At 43.5% G+C, this 19,570-nt stretch overlaps 2 protein-coding genes across 2 annotated transcripts in view; both read right to left on the reverse strand.

Moving 5' to 3' along the window:
* Positions 1-7,226, reverse strand: part of LOC311356080 (transient receptor potential cation channel subfamily M member 1-like) — a gene marked incomplete at both ends in the record, with an annotated part of 26,280 nt that extends 19,054 nt beyond the window's left edge. The window contains 3 exons of the mRNA XM_084475860.1: positions 1,504-1,708; positions 2,152-2,228; positions 7,137-7,226. Of these exons, the coding sequence (XP_084331986.1) occupies positions 1,504-1,708; positions 2,152-2,228; positions 7,137-7,226 (372 nt within the window). The remainder of the gene's footprint in view (positions 1-1,503; positions 1,709-2,151; positions 2,229-7,136) is intronic.
* A 1,803-nt stretch (positions 7,227-9,029) lies between these two features.
* gtf2a2 (general transcription factor IIA, 2) lies at positions 9,030-11,191 on the reverse strand. The gene is made up of 4 exons (XM_084476066.1): positions 10,999-11,191; positions 10,346-10,450; positions 9,880-10,006; positions 9,030-9,368 (listed from the first exon to the last, which is right to left on the reverse strand). Exons 1-4 carry the CDS (start codon positions 11,068-11,070, stop codon positions 9,343-9,345), a joined length of 330 nt encoding a protein of 109 aa, XP_084332192.1. The 5' UTR covers positions 11,071-11,191; the 3' UTR covers positions 9,030-9,342.
* Between the last annotated feature and the right edge of the window lie 8,379 nt (positions 11,192-19,570).

A 19,570-nucleotide genomic window follows, 5' to 3' on the forward strand; every position in this document is an offset into this window, starting at 1 on the left:
GTTTTACTGTGATACAGGGCCTCTTTATAGTACCAGAAACACAGGGTTTTACTGTGATACAGGGCCTCTTTATAGTACCAGAAACACAGGGTTTTACCGTAATACAGGGCCTCTTTATAGTACCAGAAACACAGGGTTTTACTGTGATACAGGGCCTCTTTATAGTACCAGAAACACAGGGTTTTACTGTGATACAGGGCCTCTTTATAGTACCAGAAACACAGGGTTTTACTGTGATACAGGGCCTCTTTATAGTACCAGAAACACAGGGTTTTACTGTGATACAGGGCCTCTTTATAGTACCAGAAACACAGGGTTTTACCGTGATACAGGGCCATGCCTCTTTATAGTACCAGAAACACAGGGTTTTACCGTGATACAGGGCCTCTTTATAGTACCAGAAACACAGGGTTTTACTGTGATACAGGGCCTCTTTATAGTACCAGAAACACAGGGTTTTACTGTGATACAGGGCCTCTTTATAGTACCAGAAACACAGGGTTTTACTGTGATACAGGGCCTCTTTATAGTACCAGAAACACAGGGTTTTACTGTGATACAGGGCCTCTTTATAGTACCAGAAACACAGGGTTTTACTGTGATACAGGGCCTCTTTATAGTACCAGAAACACAGGGTTTTACTGTGATACAGGGCCTCTTTATAGTACCAGAAACACAGGGTTTTACCGTGATACAGGGCCTCTTTATAGTACCAGAAACACAGGGTTTTACCGTGATACAGGGCCTCTTTATAGTACCTCTTTATAGTACTGTGTATGTATACTGGGATATGTTTCAGCCCTCTGTTTAATTATGAATAACACGTCAACTCAACCCAATCCCATAAAGAACATAATACAGAAATAAAAGATATGACAAAATAAAAGTGTGTGTGTCTTTGTGTGCAGGTATGTCTGTCTGTCTGTCTGTCTGTCTGTCTGTCTGTCTGTCTCTGTCTGTGTGTGTGTGTGTGTGTGTGTGGAGGAGAAGGTGTTGTGTGTATACATAATCTGCTGTTTGAACTGTCATCAGGCGCACATTGCCGGATCATGCCTGAGCAATGTTTTGTATCTGTAACATTTATGTCCTTAAGTACCTTTATTATGAATTGCAGACATAAATAAAGAAGTTTAAATGTGTGTGTGTGTGTGCGTGCCTGCGTGCGTGTGTGCCTGTGTGTGTGCGTGTGTGCGTGCCTGCATGCCTGTGTGTGTGCGTGTGTGTGTGTGCTTGCCTGCGTGTGTGCCTGTGTGTGTGTGCGTGTGCGTGCGTGCCTGCGTGCTTGCCTGCGTGCGTGCCTGTGTGTGTGTGTGTGTGCGTGCTTGCCTGCCTGCGTGCCTGCGTGCCTGTGTGTGTGCCTGTGTGTGTGTGCGTGCCTGCGTGCGTGCCTGTGTGTGTGTGCATGCGTGCTTGCCTGCGTGCGTGCCTGTGTGTGTGTGCGTGTGTGCGTGCCTGCGTGCGTGCCTGTGTGTGTGTGTGTGTGTGCGTGCCCGTGCTCTGTACCATGGCCTTGTTGGCGTGGCCGCCGCCCTTGAACTCCAGGCTGCCGTAGGCGTCGGTGGGGGACACCTGCGTGTGTTTGGCCACAGACCAGCGCTCGGGGGGCAGGTCCACCACCTGCACCAGAGGGGGGGGGGCCGCCTCCTCCTTGGGCGGGGCCCCGGGGGGGAGGCCCCCATGCTGGGTCACCAGCTGACCGCAGCTGCACCTGAAGGCACAGACGACGGACACAGATGAGAGGGTTACTAAACGATGACCAACGTCAGGAGTAGGTGGGGAGCACAGCAGGGTGCTCCTCTTAGTTAACTGTGTGTGTTGGACTGCTGTTGATACGGTTTGTCTTCCTCTTATTGCTATTTACTGTACTTATTAAGTCATTTATTATGTGGGACTGGAAACTGTGAACTAAATTGCCCATCTTGGGATAAATAAAGTTTTGTGGAGTATACAATATAAAACCCTTTTTATTTTCAGTTTAATTTATTTATTTATTTAAAACAAACGGTCAGAAACAGCCATCACTGTGTGACACATTTGCAACACTCTAAATGAAGTTGCCTAATTGTTGTTTCAGTTCAGCGTGTGCGCTGTAGCGTTCCAGAAAGATCTCTCGTGAAACTGAGCCTCAGGTCGGTGAGCTGAACTCATTACCTGGTCGCGTCTTTACTGGGGATGATCTGGACGCATTCTCTTTTCTGGAATGTTCTCTCTATCCACGCTCTCTGTAGCTGAGGGGGGGTCAAAGCATAGACACCAGAATGCTGAAGAGCTAGAGCGGGTTTAAGTAGACCCTGATGAGTGGAAATACACAAAAGTAGAAAACACATTCTATACCACAGAACAGAATGAACATATAACCGCTGTGATGATGAACAAGAGTGTGATAACCCCGATACATGGTTTATATTTAAGAGACATTTGAACATAAAACTCTGCATGTGATGGCCTGTTGCATGCAGAGCGTATACCGCCCCCCCGCCCCCCCCCCCCCCCCCCACCCCCACGCAACTTAGTAGCAGAAAGGCGTCTGGGAGCGGTTATCATGACAATCATGTGGATGTGTCCGTCTAATTGGGACAAAGCCCTTTCATCACAAAGTGCCGCACAGTTAAGCCTCTTACAGACTCTGCTCTAATCCGATCCTAACGCAGACACAAAGACCGGGAACGCACCCTGGGGAGAGAGAGAGAGAGAGAGAGAGAGAGAGAGAGAGAGAGAGAGAGAGACAGAGACAGAGACAGAGAGAGAGACAGAGAGAGAAAGAGAGAGAAAAAAAAAGAGAGAGCGAGAGAAAGAAAGAGAAAATCCATATCCATATCTCTAATGACTGTATTATTATATATCCTAGTGTATTGTTAGGCCACAGTATTTGCCCAGGGGCTCCGGACTGCACTTTGTAAAATACATTCACTCTGGATAATGGTCTGGATTAAACTCACATGGTTAAGTCCATGACTTATAAGCAAAAGCTACAATGCCCTTTTTTTACACTCTGTGGAATCAAACGCAGTTCATTTCACATTCATCATGAGCCACGAAAGCCTCCATTTTTCAAGCATGTTGACGAATAAATTAATACACATAATTATTTGTCTGAAATGTAATACAGGGCTAATTAAATGATTCATCAAGTAACAAATCAAGTAAATATGTAATACATTTTTACTGGAGGCTGGAGATTCGATTATCTTAAGTTTTTTTTTAAAACACATACCTGAGAAAACATATATCAAGTTTTATTATTGCTAAAATGGAACAGGTAGGTACCACGTGGTTAGACGAGACTCCGGTTTTGGAGTCTTTTGGAGGTGAAAACACACATTCAGAGGTCAACCAAAGAGCTCCCGCCAGTCAGACAACGCTACACACCAGATGAACCAGACGAAAGCCTTCAGCAGCTGGGCTGTACCGCCCGCCCGCCGTGGCAGATCTTACCTTCAGCTCTCAACGTCGTCCATCCCTGAGCACAAGCGGCAGCAACCTCTAGCAGAACACCAGCGCCTTCTCTCTCTGCACCGGCCCGCGTCTTCAAGAGGCTCGCTGCAGGAGCCTGGCTGCCCAGTGAAGCCCAGTATGAAACCAGTTCACTTTATGCAGCAGGGTTCATATGACCAGCATGTGAGCTGGAAGGGCCTTTGTTCAGTCAGTCCCATGACTGCAGGCCAAGGTAATCCTGCTGCCAGTCCCATGATGCACCGTTTGAACCCTGGCTATGTTCATTTTCTTTCACACACACACACACACACACACACACACACACACGCACGCACGCACGCACGCACGCACACATGCGCGCACGCACACACACACGCACACACGCACGCACGCACGCACGCACGCACGCACGCACGCACACACACACACACATTCTCTTTCTCCTCCTAGATCTCTATTTCATCTAGTTAGTTGTGCAGATTATAGAGAGTTTAAACAGAGTTTAAACAGAGGAACAGAGGAAGTGTAAACAGAAAGTATTGTCGGAAGATAAAGGAAAGAGGATGTAGGCCAGTTGCAATGTTGCCGTTTAATTTCATTATGTCCGACCCCCTGCTGCTTGTGTTGAGGACAATTTGCATAATTGGGTGAATTAGGTGCTGGTTTGTTTCAGAACGTATCAAGTTTCTGGTTCATGATTATCATTTTGACCAAAACAACTTTTGTATGTCCCGGTGAACTCGATAAAAGCATGATGATAACATCCATGTACACAAGAGAAGTGGAGTGATACAACGAATAAGGGTTCTTAACCAAATCCACGCGCACTTTGACGAGTACAGCCTCACGACGAACAGTCCTCCCATTCAAACGCTGAACGCACACCCTTTCACCGCACAAATCCGCCCAGCACGGCCGTCCTGTGGGCAGCTGCTGATGAATGACATCAGGTGATCACTCCTCAGGAGTCAAGAGGACCCAATTTGACTGGAACACGCCAACACCCCCCCCCCCTCCCCCCCCGCTTAACCCGGCCACAGGGCCGCGTTCATTAGGACAAAAACAATAAACAAGGAATGGAGCGGGAGGATTTAGGCTTCATTATGAGATTATCAGTGGTTTACAAGGAACAAAACAAAATGTTATCCCATAACAAGCAGTTACATCACTGGTTATGAGGATGATGATGATGATGATGATGAAACAGCAAAGATAAAAGGGATTTTGAAAAGGGCAACTCTTTGATTTGACATCTAGATTTCATCTTATCTTGCTGTGTGTATATTTGAGTGAATTTATACTATTTTGCAACCAAATAATATTTTTGCTTGCACAAAATAACATCATCATATTATACTACATTTATCGTGCTTAGAAAAATACGTATTCTTTTCCGAGTGATGAGTGCTGGTATCTACATTTTCAGCCACTTTTTGCACTAGCTATTAACCAATAATACAATAGTCTTCACATAGCCAACATCAATGAGGCTGACAAACACAAGACCGGCAGTCTGGCGATCAGCCCTCAGGGTCAGCCCCCCTCTTAAAGAGATGTTACCACAAGGTATGCAGTGTGTAACACGGGCCCCATCTATGGCCCTGCCTCTAAACTGATATTAACACGGGGCCCATCTATGGCCCTGCCTCTAAACTGATATTAACACGGGGCCCATCTATGGCCCTGCCTCTAAACTGATATTAACACGGGCCCCGTCTATGGCCCTGCCTCTAAACTGATATTAACACGGGGCCCATCTATGGCCCTGCCTCTAAACTGATATTAACACGGGGCCCCATCTATCTGGCCTATGTCACTGCTTCTAGATAATAAAGGGGTATTTCAACTATATAATAAAATGTTAGATAAAGTACAGAATCATCTGGTATTGGACCAATTGCAACGTTGTAAGACTAGCGCTGTGCATGCAACATGGCTTGGTATATTACCGGGATCCGGCAGTCCTGTGTACTGTTATAGTACTGTACTGTTATAGGACTGTACTGTTATAGTACATATGATGTTATAGTCAATCTGGGGAGGACGGCGCAGAGCCTGGGCTGGAGACGTCCACTGCGGGGGGGCAGAACTCCAGCTCATGTCCTGTTTCATTACAGAGATATTCCATGAAGAAAACTCCCCCAGTGGAAGGGGAACCAGAAGGGGACTTTAAGGTGGATTTCCTCAGTGGCCACTAGTCCCCATGGTGTTGATCTGGAACCTTTACAGAACCTGTTTCACAGTTTACTGCTCTTTGGTAATCCTGTATAAGTGTATAGTGTGTATTTAAGGATTCTCTGCGTAACCCTTTGAAGTCATTGTTCATTTTATGTTGTTTATTATAACTGTAAAAATGGTTTGTGTTATTATATTTGTGTAGTACATTTGTGACGATGGAGACTAAACCATTTTGGAGACTTTCACCACCACTAAACCCCTGTGCATAGCCGAGCCACACTAGAGAGGATGTGCAGATGGATGGATGAACAGAGAGACAGACAGTAGATAATCAGTGCTTTCTTCCCCTGACCTGTCTCTTGACCCTTTGCTTTTGCCCTTGACCCTCAGCCCCGTTCTCCTGGGATTGGACTCATGACGTACGTGACTGCAGTGCATTATGCACATGAGAGCACAATGAGAAGCTTAGCTCGGGCCAGATGCTCCTCACCGTTTCCTTCTCCTACTTTAACACACAGGTCGCTCTCTGTCTCTGCGCAGAACAGCTGCTGGGCTCACCCCTGCCCTCCACATATTGCTCTAATGCCGTACTCCGCTATCTAAAGTGTCTCATTGGCCTCGGCCGTCTCTCCAAAGAGGGCTTCAACTTCAACCACAGATCCTCTCAAAATCAAAACGTTTGCAAGATCTCCTGTCTGCGATCTATCTGTCATATCAATTGAATATTAATTAGATAAAATTAAATTGACTGCATGTATATCACACTATTTTGTCATATAAATGGTAAGTTGACTGCGTGCATATCACACTTTTCTGACTAGCTGAAACTTAAGGCTAGGTTTATGCACACATATCGTTGAACATGGAGTCTTTCACAAAAAGCCAAATATATTCCTAACCGTTAAGTTTGTAAAAGGTTAGCGTGGACGCCTGCAGGGATCTGTCTAGGCTGCAGTACCTCGCCCCCACCCCCACCCCCACACCCACACATCTGTACACAATCTGTCCTGATTCAGCCTCTGATTGGCCGGTACCTTACCACTTCCCCTTCAATTCAATTTGAAGGGGAGTAGAGGACAGGTGACCAGGTCACCCCATCAGCAAACCACAGGTTATGCATGATGCAGTATCATGTGTTTAACCTAGAAAGGGAATCCTCTAATTCAAACCGGTCTATATGTTTTCTTTAAAGGCTCACTCCACACCGTTGCTCTCTAAATGTATGTTCCTGTCCGTCATTTTATAAATGTATTATTGGAAATGTCCTTCTATATCCCGGTTAAGTAAAAAGTTGATATATTTTTTTCAATGCCACCCAGTTCTGTTCTGCACAGCTACACTGATTTCTGGCTAGGTCCGTTTTACTGGAAACTATAACGAGGAGCATTTCCAAAGACACTCACAGAGAGGTTTAGGGAATACCAAATGCAAGCATACCAAAGTCAATGGATTTCATTCCAAAAAAATATTGACATTGTTAAAATAAAAGCAGTGTGGAACGTGGTTCTCCAGGTGGATCTTACCTTCTGGGAGCTGGACGACGCGCTGCGCTTAATGGAAGCGCGCCTGGTGGAGCCACTCTTCTTCATTCCACCCAGACCCCTGCCCTCCATTCTCCCGGGGTACCGCGATGCTCTTCCTCCGTCTCAGACCGTGTCCTCATCGTCTGTCATAACTCCTCTCAACGCGGCTGTTGCCCTTCAACAGCTTCAGGACATTTTGACTGGCCTGCGCACTTACACACAAAATCAGACACACAGCTACCAACAGCCGACCTGGTGGAGAACCAACACGTCTCCAGGTAGCACAACGCCCGTTGTCTCCTCTACGTACCGGGCCTTAAAGTGAGACATGATGCTCTGGAAGTTTAGCTCGACAGCTCACCAGCATCCTGATCTATAGACCCCTGTTCTCCTGTCCACTCTCCTCCTCTCCTCCGTAATCAGGATTAACGGACACTGCTGGGCAGCGGGCCACTGCACTTAAATGGATGGAGGTTTAACAAATGGTTATTGAAGGTAAATCTACTTTAGAACAACTCGCGCTCTGAAACAGCTTTTGACAAAGTGTGCATGAGGCATACGAAGTGTTTAGGGTATGTTTCTATGAGAGTGCTATAAGGGACATCAGGCAAATGCTTTTATCAAAGGATTGTGGGGAAAAGGGATTACTAAAACGTGCAACAATGGATCAACTCACTGTTGGATGTATACGAGTGTGACACTAGAAGTTCTGCTGTTTTTCATTGAGTGAGCATCGGACAAAAAACCTTGTTAAATTGAGTATTTCAAAACAACAAGGCAACCATAATAAATGTGTTTAAGTGGCATACATTGCAATAAAGTGCTTTGCATTACTGCATCATATTGTACATCACCATACAATACATAGCCATATAACTAAAACACAGAATTGCACTGTATTTGATTTTATAAAATGAATCATCAATCATAAATAAACACTTCTGGACTGGGACACAAACTTATGTCCATGCATTTTCGGCACGAAATCCATACACATACAAGTGCACCGATATTAACATGCCAGATAAACATATTCATCAAAGGGGTAAAGACAAAAAGACAAAAAGACACTGGAATGGAGGGCAAGAGAATAGACAGAACGGCTTGGAGCAGGGCAACGTTCTGCATGAGAGACGATGTATCGTGTTCTGTATGAGAGGATGTATCATGTTCTGTATGAGAGGATGTATCATGTTCTGTATGAGAGGATGTATCATGTTCTGTGTGAGAGGATGTATCATGTTCTGTGTGAGAGGATGTATCATGTTCTGTATGAGAGGATGTATCATGTTCTGTAAGAGACAGAGGATGGAGACATGGGATGTATTTTGTTCCGTATGAGACAAATTCTGTTCTGTATCGTCTTTAAAACTTCGGGCAATGTGATTCTACCTTCTTCCTGGGGTCCCAGTGGGATTTTGAAGATATGCTGATGATCCCCAGCTATGTCCTTATCTCAGGTGACAGCTTAGTTTATCCAAGGTCAAATCTACATTAAATTAAATTCCTACATTAAATTAAATTCCTCTAAAGTGCCCATCCCTGATAATTACCGTGTATGGCATCCAGGCGTATGCCACATTAGCATATGCATAGATCCAGGCATAATAGAAGACAGAAAGATGTGTCTTATGCAATTTCAAGTCCCGAGGGATGTTTGACGGATGGGTTATAGCTCTCCTAAAAAGGTGTGTGTGTGTGTGTGTGTGGGGGGGGTAATCTATAGTTCCAACTATATGCAAACTTCATTCGGTTAGATCGGTAGGGGCATTCAAGCTCACAAATGGCGCTAAAGCAGTGAGTTTGCGGTAAAACGCCACATTTCAAGCAACACTGAATAAACAGTTTTATTTTAAGTAACTGGTGCAGCAGCAAATAATGCTGCAATTGACCATCCTTCATGAACATATTGTACACACTTAATTTCAAATATAGGTTTATTAAAGATGACTCAGCTCAACAATACCACTCAAAATGTGGCTCTTGCCTGATAAAAAAAAACAAAAAGTAAGAATCATGCAACTACTATGGCTAGACTGGTCCGATCACGCCCTGGTCCTACCCCTTCAAGGTCATATATGTACACCGTTTGTTTCATCTCTTCTTTACAGAAAATTGCTGTAATAAATTATATATATACAGTCTTGACTGTGGTTAAGGGTTTGTCCTGTGCCCCGTTTTCCATCTTGTCAACAGATCTTGTCCTTCACTCAGCTGCGTTGGACCCAGTGTCTGAGGGAGAAGGGCAGAGTGAAGGTTCAGATGTGGTGGAACAAGTGAAGGCAGCAGCATGACGGAGACACTAACCCAAACACAGACGTTTTGGAAATCTGTCCTTAAAGGCAAGAGCAACATACAAATGTACACAACACACACACACACACACACACACAAACTAAATGTTTACTATCAATGAAATAAAAAGTATATTTTCATTTTTGTATTTCATTGATTCCCTGTGACGCAAACAACCGTAGCAATTAAGCTGTCTGGGTGAGTGGGATTCAATATTAAACTACTGTAAACAGGGAGCTAGAGGCTGGCTGCCATTGTTTATTTGTAGAATATCAGTTATCAGTTATTGGATGTGAATGTATCGATAACATTGACTACAGACATCGCGGTTATTTTAAGTTTCAAGCGACTTGAAATGTCGAACATTGTGAATTTAACTTGTATAACAAGTAATCCCAACTCGATACATGAATATTTTTGTAGAAGTCCTTGTGAAGAGTTAACTTACTCTTTCCATCGCAAGCGACAATCTTGACTTTATCCACCTTTACCAGGTCAGTGACCTCCCTGAACTCCACGTCGTTCAACACAAACGTCCACACGTTGTCACAGAACCGGTAGGTGTTGAGTGAGCCCTGGAGGTGAAACAGAACATGAGTTTAGTAAATGAAAGACATTTCCTCGTTCCTGTCATACATGTTCTCTCTTTAACCTCATCACCACTGGGCTTCTTGCTCAGGTTTCTGCTTGTTGAAATCGGTAGAAAGTAAAGCTCAACATTTGCATCAGCACATCATGTTCTTTACCCAGGAAAAGGATATGTATGCAAATCAGTACCAAATTTTCAACACACACACACACACACACACACACACACACACACACACACACACACACACACACACACACACACACACACACACACACACGTTGAGCTAGGGGCTATAGATGATGTTGATTTATAGACCACCTACCCGGAAGTTGACCCTGTTCCGTACCCGGTTGGCCAGGGCGGTGTTGATGGCTTTGTCGAACTGGAGCAGCACCTGTAGTGCGAGCTGGGGGGTGATCTGCTGGGTCTAGAACAAATAAGAGGAGACAAACAACACAACAATGAACTGCTGACGTGGCTGGAGCGTCTCTGGAGACACTATTGTGAAGGGCTGTAAGGGCTGTAGTTATCTAACTCAATGATAACTGTCGAGACGGTTTAAAATAAACACAAACACACACGACGGACGGACGGCTCGCCGGCAGAATAACACAGAACACATCCTCGTGTTTAGGGTTCGCCTCCCTGCGGGCTACAAGGGAGGGAACACGGACAACGCTTACGACTGTCCCCGCAAAACGAACAACATCTCCAGCAGCCAGAGGACCCAGACCCGGATCCACATGGATCCAGATCCAGGTCCAGATCCAGACCCAGACCCAGGTCCAGGTCCAGGTCCAGACCCAGATCCAGATGGATCCAGATCCAGGTCCAGGTCCAGGTCCAGATCCAGACCCAGACCCACATGAATCCAGACCCACACGGATCCAGACCCACACGGATGATAACATCATTCGAACCCCGACATGTGACAGGGCTCCCCTGGAAAGGCGCGCTAGCGGCTAGCCCCGTTACCTGGATCAGCTCGTCCAGGCTCTCCTGGAGGCTGTTCCCCAGCGTCGTGTTCCGGTACAGCTGGTACGCCATCGCTACGGAGGGAGATGGGCGCTAATAAAGTCACACTTGTGTCGCAGAAGCTTCCCGAACAACAATCCGATTCCCCAGAACTAGCAAGCGAGCTGTGGTAGCCCCTGGTGGTTCTGATCACGTGACCGGTGTACGGGTCGCACGGAGGACCAAACGCGACGGCGACGGCGTTTGGGCGGACCGACCGTCACTTTATTTTTTAAATATTCATGTGGACTCCGACATTGTGTTGTGATTCTTTTCCATACAATATACAAGACACAAAAAGTGTTATGAATATTTTAAAGCGCGTTGCAACCTCAGTTCGACAAATACGTGCAAATGCCGTGTTTCAGCATTGTACCGCTAGGTGGTAGCAAAATTCAAAGTATAAGTCTAAGGACAAACAAACACGCAGCATACTTCTTGTGGGTTACATTCACAAATGCCAATGTCAACAAATGTGTGTTATTTAAGGTTACGACGAGTAGCGGCAGACCGAGGCCTACTAAAACCGATACTAATGGTGACACACAATCATTAAATTAAATTCTATATTCATTATTGTCCCATGAGCACATTTGTTTGGACTCTGGCTCATGCTGGAGTGTTGTCTGATATACATCAGGCAACAACCCTATAAGACAACAACTATACATAACAATTACAGTTTACAACATATAAAAAATATAAGATCCAGGACAACTTACTGCGCAGCCATGGCTTGATATCGCCAATGGGCACATGGGTTTATGGCTTATAAGTTTGCACATCCATATATTGGACATTTTAAAGCATTTATATACATTGTCACCAATGTTCATGGTCTAAGTTATAATTCAGCATTAAACATTTGCTCAAGGGAACATTTTAAGCAATATATATATATATATATATATATATATTTAAAGTGTTAAACAATTTATAAGGCTGTACAATTCATATATCTGCTAGGAATAATGGTATTGTGTTTAAGGATAAAAATAATTTATATAAAACGCTGACTGCCATTCATTTCACATTTGTATCATTACCAGGATGGTTCAAATAATGAAGCAACATTGACATAGGCAAACTTGAGTGTGTATTTACAGAATGCAGTTCTTCATTAAGGGAGCTAAAAACAACAATAAAATATGTGATAAATCATGGTTAGATCAGTCTATGTGGCCACTTCAGGATTATAAATGGTTATTTGTGCGAGCCTTAAAGCTGAAATATTGTGTCTATTTATCTGAACGTAGAAGGGAATGAGAAAAGGAGTATAATGCAGTTATTTGGACACCGTAGTGTTGGCTCAACATAAAGAAAAAACCATTAACATGATCTATGAATTTGGGTTCTCAAATAAAAAGTAATGGCGTTCACTTAAGTTATTTAAATCTCTTATGGTTGTGGCTGTCTGTGAGTGTTGGGGACTAGCGTGTAAGTAATGATGATAAATAAAGACAACAAGCAGGAAACCGTAGCAGCTTCCTTTATTTAATTACTGTCAGACTGAATGACTAGAGATAAACGCACCGCGCGCCACATGCAGCCATTCACACATCGGTATCATTAACACTTTCTGCTGTCATGTTTTAATAATAATAAAATAATAACCCTTTTTAATCTCACCTGCATAATTTGTTTCACATTTTAACCCTATAACCCTTTCTGTTTTGAATAACAGCATGGCTGAAACAGTAAATAATGAAACACACACGCACACGTGCGAGCACACACACACACACACACACACACACACACACACACACACACACACACACACACACACACACACACACACACACACACACCTGCACAGACTGACGAACATGCAAACACTCTGGAGCAGGACTGCCAAACCGCTCTTTAGGAAAATCTTCAATCTTTTTGATAATATACATCTACACCTATATCTATATATATATATATACAATATACATAATATACATCTAAGGATGTTTGGGACGAAGAGTGTCCAGCCCGCTTAGGGGCGGAATGGTGTCAGGCGAGGGTTTGATCCACTGTGTCAGCGACCTGTAGGCATCCTCGAGCAAGAAGCCACTCACTGTTAACTGTTAATGACGTGTATGTGAACTCTGAGGGCTTCGGACAACAGCGTTTGCTAAAGGGCATGAGGTCACTGAGGTCACCCGACATAAGAGCTTCATCTACTAGGATTAGATTGAAAGATCTATATTGGTTAATAAAGGATTTCTTAATTTCGTCATCATTGTCATCATGTACCTCTTAAACAACTCAAATGTTTTGTGTAATGACCATTTGACTTCAAAGATAGGGCATATACTGATGTATGTAGGCATACAGTATATAATGCAATTAAACGTATTCAGTATCTTCCACGAGAATGTACTGGCTAAACTGTGTACATGAGACTCAAAAGGTATCACTGAAACAACTTAGACAATGATATGTCTTATCACACAGAGCATAATAAACTCATACGTGTGAGATCATATCATGAGACTCAAAACCAGAAGAGTAAACATGTAATGATTATTAATTACAAAAAAAAACATAATATATGAACCGAAGAAGGATCTTGGATTGTCAAACTTCCTATTTGCAGATTCTGTGTGATTCAAGTCACGTCTCACTGGACCTTGTGTGGATTCAGGGATTCTGTTCAGCAACAATTCTCTCGGCCGAGGCTCGCTGTGGGAAACTAATTTGATGTATTTAGTTTAGATTATCACCAGCTGACATTAACACGATTAATTATAGTGCAGACATTTGTTCATTGAGATCTAAAGGCTTGATTAAGCAAGAAATAATCTCCCCAAATTAAGTTCCCTGAGTATATTTGTCATTTACTGTAATTACAAAGCAATCTTAAATATAAGAACTGCTCATCTTTTGAAGTTCCTAATGGTAATCCGTATCCTAAATCCTAAAATAAGTTCTAATTAGCAAATGAGTCGAAAGAAACATGTCTGCTTGAACCACGCAGTGCATTTGTATAAAATGGGCTCCATACACTAGAAACATGTTGGTTCTGTGCATAGCAATTGGGCGTTTTTCCACATCATTTTTGAGACTATATTCACATAATAACGTAATGTTGAATATAAGAAAAAAAGAAAAACAGGTTGACAATGCGTTTTACGTTTCAACTCATGATGCCTTCAGAGTAGCATGTCATACAACAATAATAATAATAATAATAACACAACAGAAGAACGCAAGCATGTGTTTAGTAGGAGTGGGTATGAGTTCAATCGACCAATAGCTTATCATCGCAAAAGTACGTCTTTTTCCAGAATCTTTTTCCCCTCACACGGGGTAGGGACGTCGTAACGACGCGTTGGCTCCATTTATTAAACGCAGTCTATGTACAAACTAGAAAATAAATACATATATTGATAAAGACTACACAGTGACGTTGGGCCCAACTCTCCACCACGATCAACTGTGTAACAAACATATTACTTATGTCCGTTGCGACATAAATGGGCAGCATTTTTCACTAAGAATCACACTGGTGAAAAAGACCTTTCAACCCTTAACCCCATGCAGCCAGTGAAGATGTGTGTATGTTTAATCCATTCATCCTTTAACCTCATGCAGCCAGTGAAGATGTGTATGTTTCATGCATTCATCCTTTAACCTCATACTGCCAGTGATGATGAGTGTATGCTTCCTATCGCCAAAATTTTTTTAAACGTCAGTCTGTGGATGAGGGGGATTATGATGACGTAATTGAGAAAGTTGGTATCCAAAACTAAATGTTGCTCTCCACCATGTTATCAACAGCAACCTATATTCACGTAGGATATGTAAACATAGTATAGTATACATTGGCTTGTAGCACGCGGCCTGCTATCGAGATGAATGATCCACACAAACGACAGATAGAGATTATTATAGTTCTATGAATGCAGTTCACCTATGGGATGCAATAAAAGGACTGTGTTGAGAATGTAAGGTTATTACCTCCACCATGTCCGACACCATGCATAGACCGTGGCAACTATGACAAAATACTATATTGTGATTGGTTAAACAGATTTTTTTCGCAGGCTAGATCCGTCAGAAATCGACCTTGGTGCGATTAAAATGAATGTTGCCCTTTTGAAAAACGGTATGCAGTCTCATTCAGCTTCATGTTGTTTTCACAAGGTAAAAAATAGTGTTATATGTCGTTTAGCCCAGGGAAGCTATTTAATATTTAACACACCGCCAACTACAAATGAATGTGCAACAAATTGCAATCATTTTTTTATTTTGGGTGATATTTGAATGCTCTTTATTGTCGAGAGCCATAATTCCCGCATTTAAACTTTTTTTTTCGTATGGTGAGACTCTTGTAATTTGGTCATGGTGAAATGTTTGTGAGTGAAAAAAAAAGAAGTGTGACTGTGTTTATTGACAATAGACTAAAGAATAAAGACTTGTGTTTAACCAGCGGAGCAGAGAGGCCAAGATGCAATAAAAAAAGATGATTCCTCGTGCGAGTAATCGACTTGGAGTCGAGTACATAGTGTGATCACCGGATGCGTGCAGGATAGATCAGTCTCCCAGCCGACCCAGTGGACTGTAGCGACTGATAGGCTCATCTATCCGTCACACACGTAGTCTGACCCTCCCAATGGTGATGTCACTAAGGCCCAGGGCAGGGTAGCATTCGGCTCCAATCACACTCACACTATAATAATCATTTAGCACACAAGAACACAGAAATATATATATAGAAAGCTCTTGACAGATATTCTTACGATCCTCTTTCCCCTGATTTACGATCACTGAGCTCAGGGCATGTTGACATGTCGGCTCGTGGGACTCAAGACTCAAATACAGGTAATTCGCCGTGGGCAAGAAACTGCCACACTGCCAAATATTTCTTTCTGCAAACAGGTAATTACTTGGTCAATGAGAACCATTAATCCCACAATGCCCCCTGAGAACTAGATCTGCTTATTGAATGAGTTTTTTTTTAATTTTTTGCGATAAAAAGGAAATATTCATACATCTCATTTTTAGATATAATGATACTTCAAATAAAACTGACAATGAAACATTCACGAAGGCTCTGCAGAGGCTTCTACACCTCTGATCTGGGTTACAACCGAGACATGAACCGTTTGTGGGGCATAAAATAGCAGGGCCATTCCTCTTGCTCGCTCTGTTCCGCCGACGCTATTGGCCGACGACGGAAGCAGCTCGACTCGCCGACGACACGGCGGCGGCGGCGGCGGCGCTCTCGGAACCTCGTAAAAAAAAAGTTACTCACTATTAAAACGCAGCCGTCCTATTGGGCCACCCGGCGGCCGCTATCCATCAACTCCGCCCCCCCCCCCCCCCCCTCTTATCGCGAGGCATCCGGTTCGGGGGGCTTTTCCGCTGTGGCTGCTTGACAGACGAATATTTGCTGACATATAACCCGGGCACAGTCAAAGACCATTACCCTGTTGACTGATGGGAGCGCGGCGGTGACTTAACACTTTTATTTCCTCCCTGCAGCGGAGCTCCTTGACCAGCTCGGCGGACACATCCCTTCAGGTCGCATCAGCGGCTCCATGACTCTGCCTCGGAAATAAAATGGCCGCTTTCATTTGGCCTCTCCATCTTGCTGGGCGGTGATGGGCCATCAATAACGTGGGGATGGTTGAGCACTCGGCTGAAGGTGAAATATATTTGCGGTGATTGTTTGTATGATCGTGTCCAAGTGGAAGGATTTCAATTGACTTAACCCCCGAGCTTGTAGGGCTACAGAGCTGGGGCCGGCCAACAGTATTTGTCAATACTCAATATTCCATAAAAAGAAAAGGCATTAAATATGCTGGTGAGGTGGCCTGCTGATACCAGTTAGCACAGAAGGTTTTCTGCATCCAATGGACTGGCAGGGAGACATGGTGAATCCCAAACTCGAGCTCGAGAAGTTTTTAAAAACAGAAAAAAAACAACACAAATGTGAAAATATTTGTTATTTATTATTCGTATTTCTAAATTGCCCTGTGTGTATTGATGGGGGGTTATGGGCGATGTAAGGGTGTATATCTGGCCAATCAAATACTATTTCTAGGTCTGTTAATGTCCCTGACTCAACTAGCTTAACTAGCTTAACTAGCTTACTGACTCATTATGCGGTGCTGCGGTCTTGGTTTTACATCCTTACTACAGACGGGGCACAAGCAGTGTGTAGAGTGCCCTCAGGCTACGTTGTGCCGTTGTGATGCTGATTTCCCAAAGCTTTTGAAGCATCACTGTTCGATCCACCAGCACGCACTTGCTGGTAAAGTAGTGAACGCGTGTCATGACCCTTGATGCTCACGATTCGCACAGAATGACTCCAGCCCCGCTCTCTCTTTATTTGATGAGCTTGATGACGCATACGGTGACTAATTGAGAGCATGGAAACCGCCAGCTTTCCTGACACAATGTTCTTGAAAATGTTTAATTTTTCCACATCACATTCCACACCCCGGAATGTGCTGGGAACATTTTTTACAAACGTCGACATGTCAGCCAATCTGTCGATGATGCAACACATTTTAATCGACCGGCCTTGTTTATCAGGACATCAATGAGAGATGCTGAAGACTTTGGAGATTCACGTGAAGCGTTCAACCCACCAGGGCGCTGGAGATGCATAAGGTTGAGCTATATTTATGTTTTGGCAAGTGGACCAACATTGTCTACCGTTCATCAATATAGGCATAACCCACTGGATTAGAAACAGATGGATAGGCTACGTGTTCACTTATTAAAATCTACTCTGCTTTTAATTAATCTTGAATAATATATGTAGATTTAAAGCGGTAGACATCATTGGGGGTATTTACAGTGAATGGGGGTTAATGGAAATGGATGTCTGTTGTCGTGCCAATGCTATTTCTCTTGTTGGACAATAGTGTAAATGACAAGTGAGGCAAGAATTTCGGCAAGATTAATTTGTGTACAGTACAGGGTTTTCCGCGGGGATTACACGACCGATACCCCGTGTGCGTGTGTTTGCTCGTCGCGTTGATTGATGTAGACTACCACGGCAAACAGTCAGTTTGCTTACTTGTGACTGTAGAATAATCGGTTACTTTTTCAATCTTAACTGGAACGCCAATATATTATTGATCTAACGTCAACTGGCTCCGTCTGGTCTCCAACCGACACAACAGAGTTGATCATCAGTGGTCGTCTATTTGACACGCTGAACATTTTTGCTTCAGGGACCCATATTAGGTCTGTATTTTACTGTACAATCAACGTTTTAGGAGGACTACAAACCTCTACTACAGATACAGACAACTTTATTGATCACGGAGAAAAATATTTGACACAGTCGCTCAGCTCAAGCCAGAAACATCAAAGTCAAAAGAATGGAAGGAACACAACTAACTACACTACCCAATACTGATACTGAATACTGTCATCTGGACCACTGGGCTATCGACGGCAAAAGATGGCAACATTATTCTGATATCAAAATATTAAAATGAGCAAACATTATCTATCAATCAAATGTTCACATCCAAAAGTGCCAGACCCTTGAGACTAGTAATGAAAACAAAAGAACTAAAGAACTTGGCCAAATTTGATGTTGATCGCTATATAAATGACGTCAGTGTCAATTAAAGAAGAAAATGCTGAGCTAAGCACTAATGCTCAAAATTGTACATGAACTGCATTTTGTCTTGAACCGTGACTCACTCCAAATCGCTTGGAGAAAATGATGTTGATTCGTTTGAAAACGTTTGCGTTGTGATGACAGACCTTTGGGTAAAATTGTGGTATCTTGGAAAAAATCTTCTCAGAAACCACCAGTTCAAATGACACCAGATGTGGGTGTTCTATGGGTGTGCCTGCAAGTTGTTATTTAGTTTTTTGATTGGATAACAAATGGCAGTGTTGTGCAGAAACAACAATCTACTCTCCGAGGGGCCAGGCCCTTGAAGTATGCACAGAGCAGGCACCCCGCTTAAGAATTGTGCCAAGTTTGTTGAACCACCACGTGAGGCTGCAAAATCGAAAAAACTGCGTTTACTTTCAAACCATGAGACGGATTACCTCGAAATCCCTTGGGGACACATCTTATGGCCCCGACAGGATGTGCCGCTGCGAATTTCAAGGGAAAGGTGGTCGCTAGGGCTACGGTTGTGATTTTGGTAGAACAAAAACATGTAATGTGTTCCATATCATAGTCTACACACATTGGGTCAATTGCAAAGCTACTCCATTTGTCTATGTGGGGCAGAAATTTCTAATTTTCGTTATCATGCTAAACAAATACCTTTACCTATATTCCTATCCGCTTATGAAGTCAGACAGCTATGACCATGTCTTAAACGTTGCACTACCTCATGATGTTTATAACACAAACACATAAATACAATACGTTACTCCCTGGGCTCCCACACCCATCACGACTGGAAATAACGGTGGGCGGTCTCCTGTCCTAACCTTCTAAACGCATCTGAATGGTCTGATCCATCAAACTCCGGCCAACATCTCTACTCGATCGGCTCCTCGCCCTCTCACCTCCTAATTGCCCCGCCTAACCCCCCCCCCTCTGCTGTGTGGC

Source organism: Micromesistius poutassou (genome assembly GCF_964030765.1).
Source record: "Micromesistius poutassou genome assembly, chromosome: 12".
Lineage (NCBI taxonomy): Eukaryota > Metazoa > Chordata > Actinopteri > Gadiformes > Gadidae > Micromesistius > Micromesistius poutassou.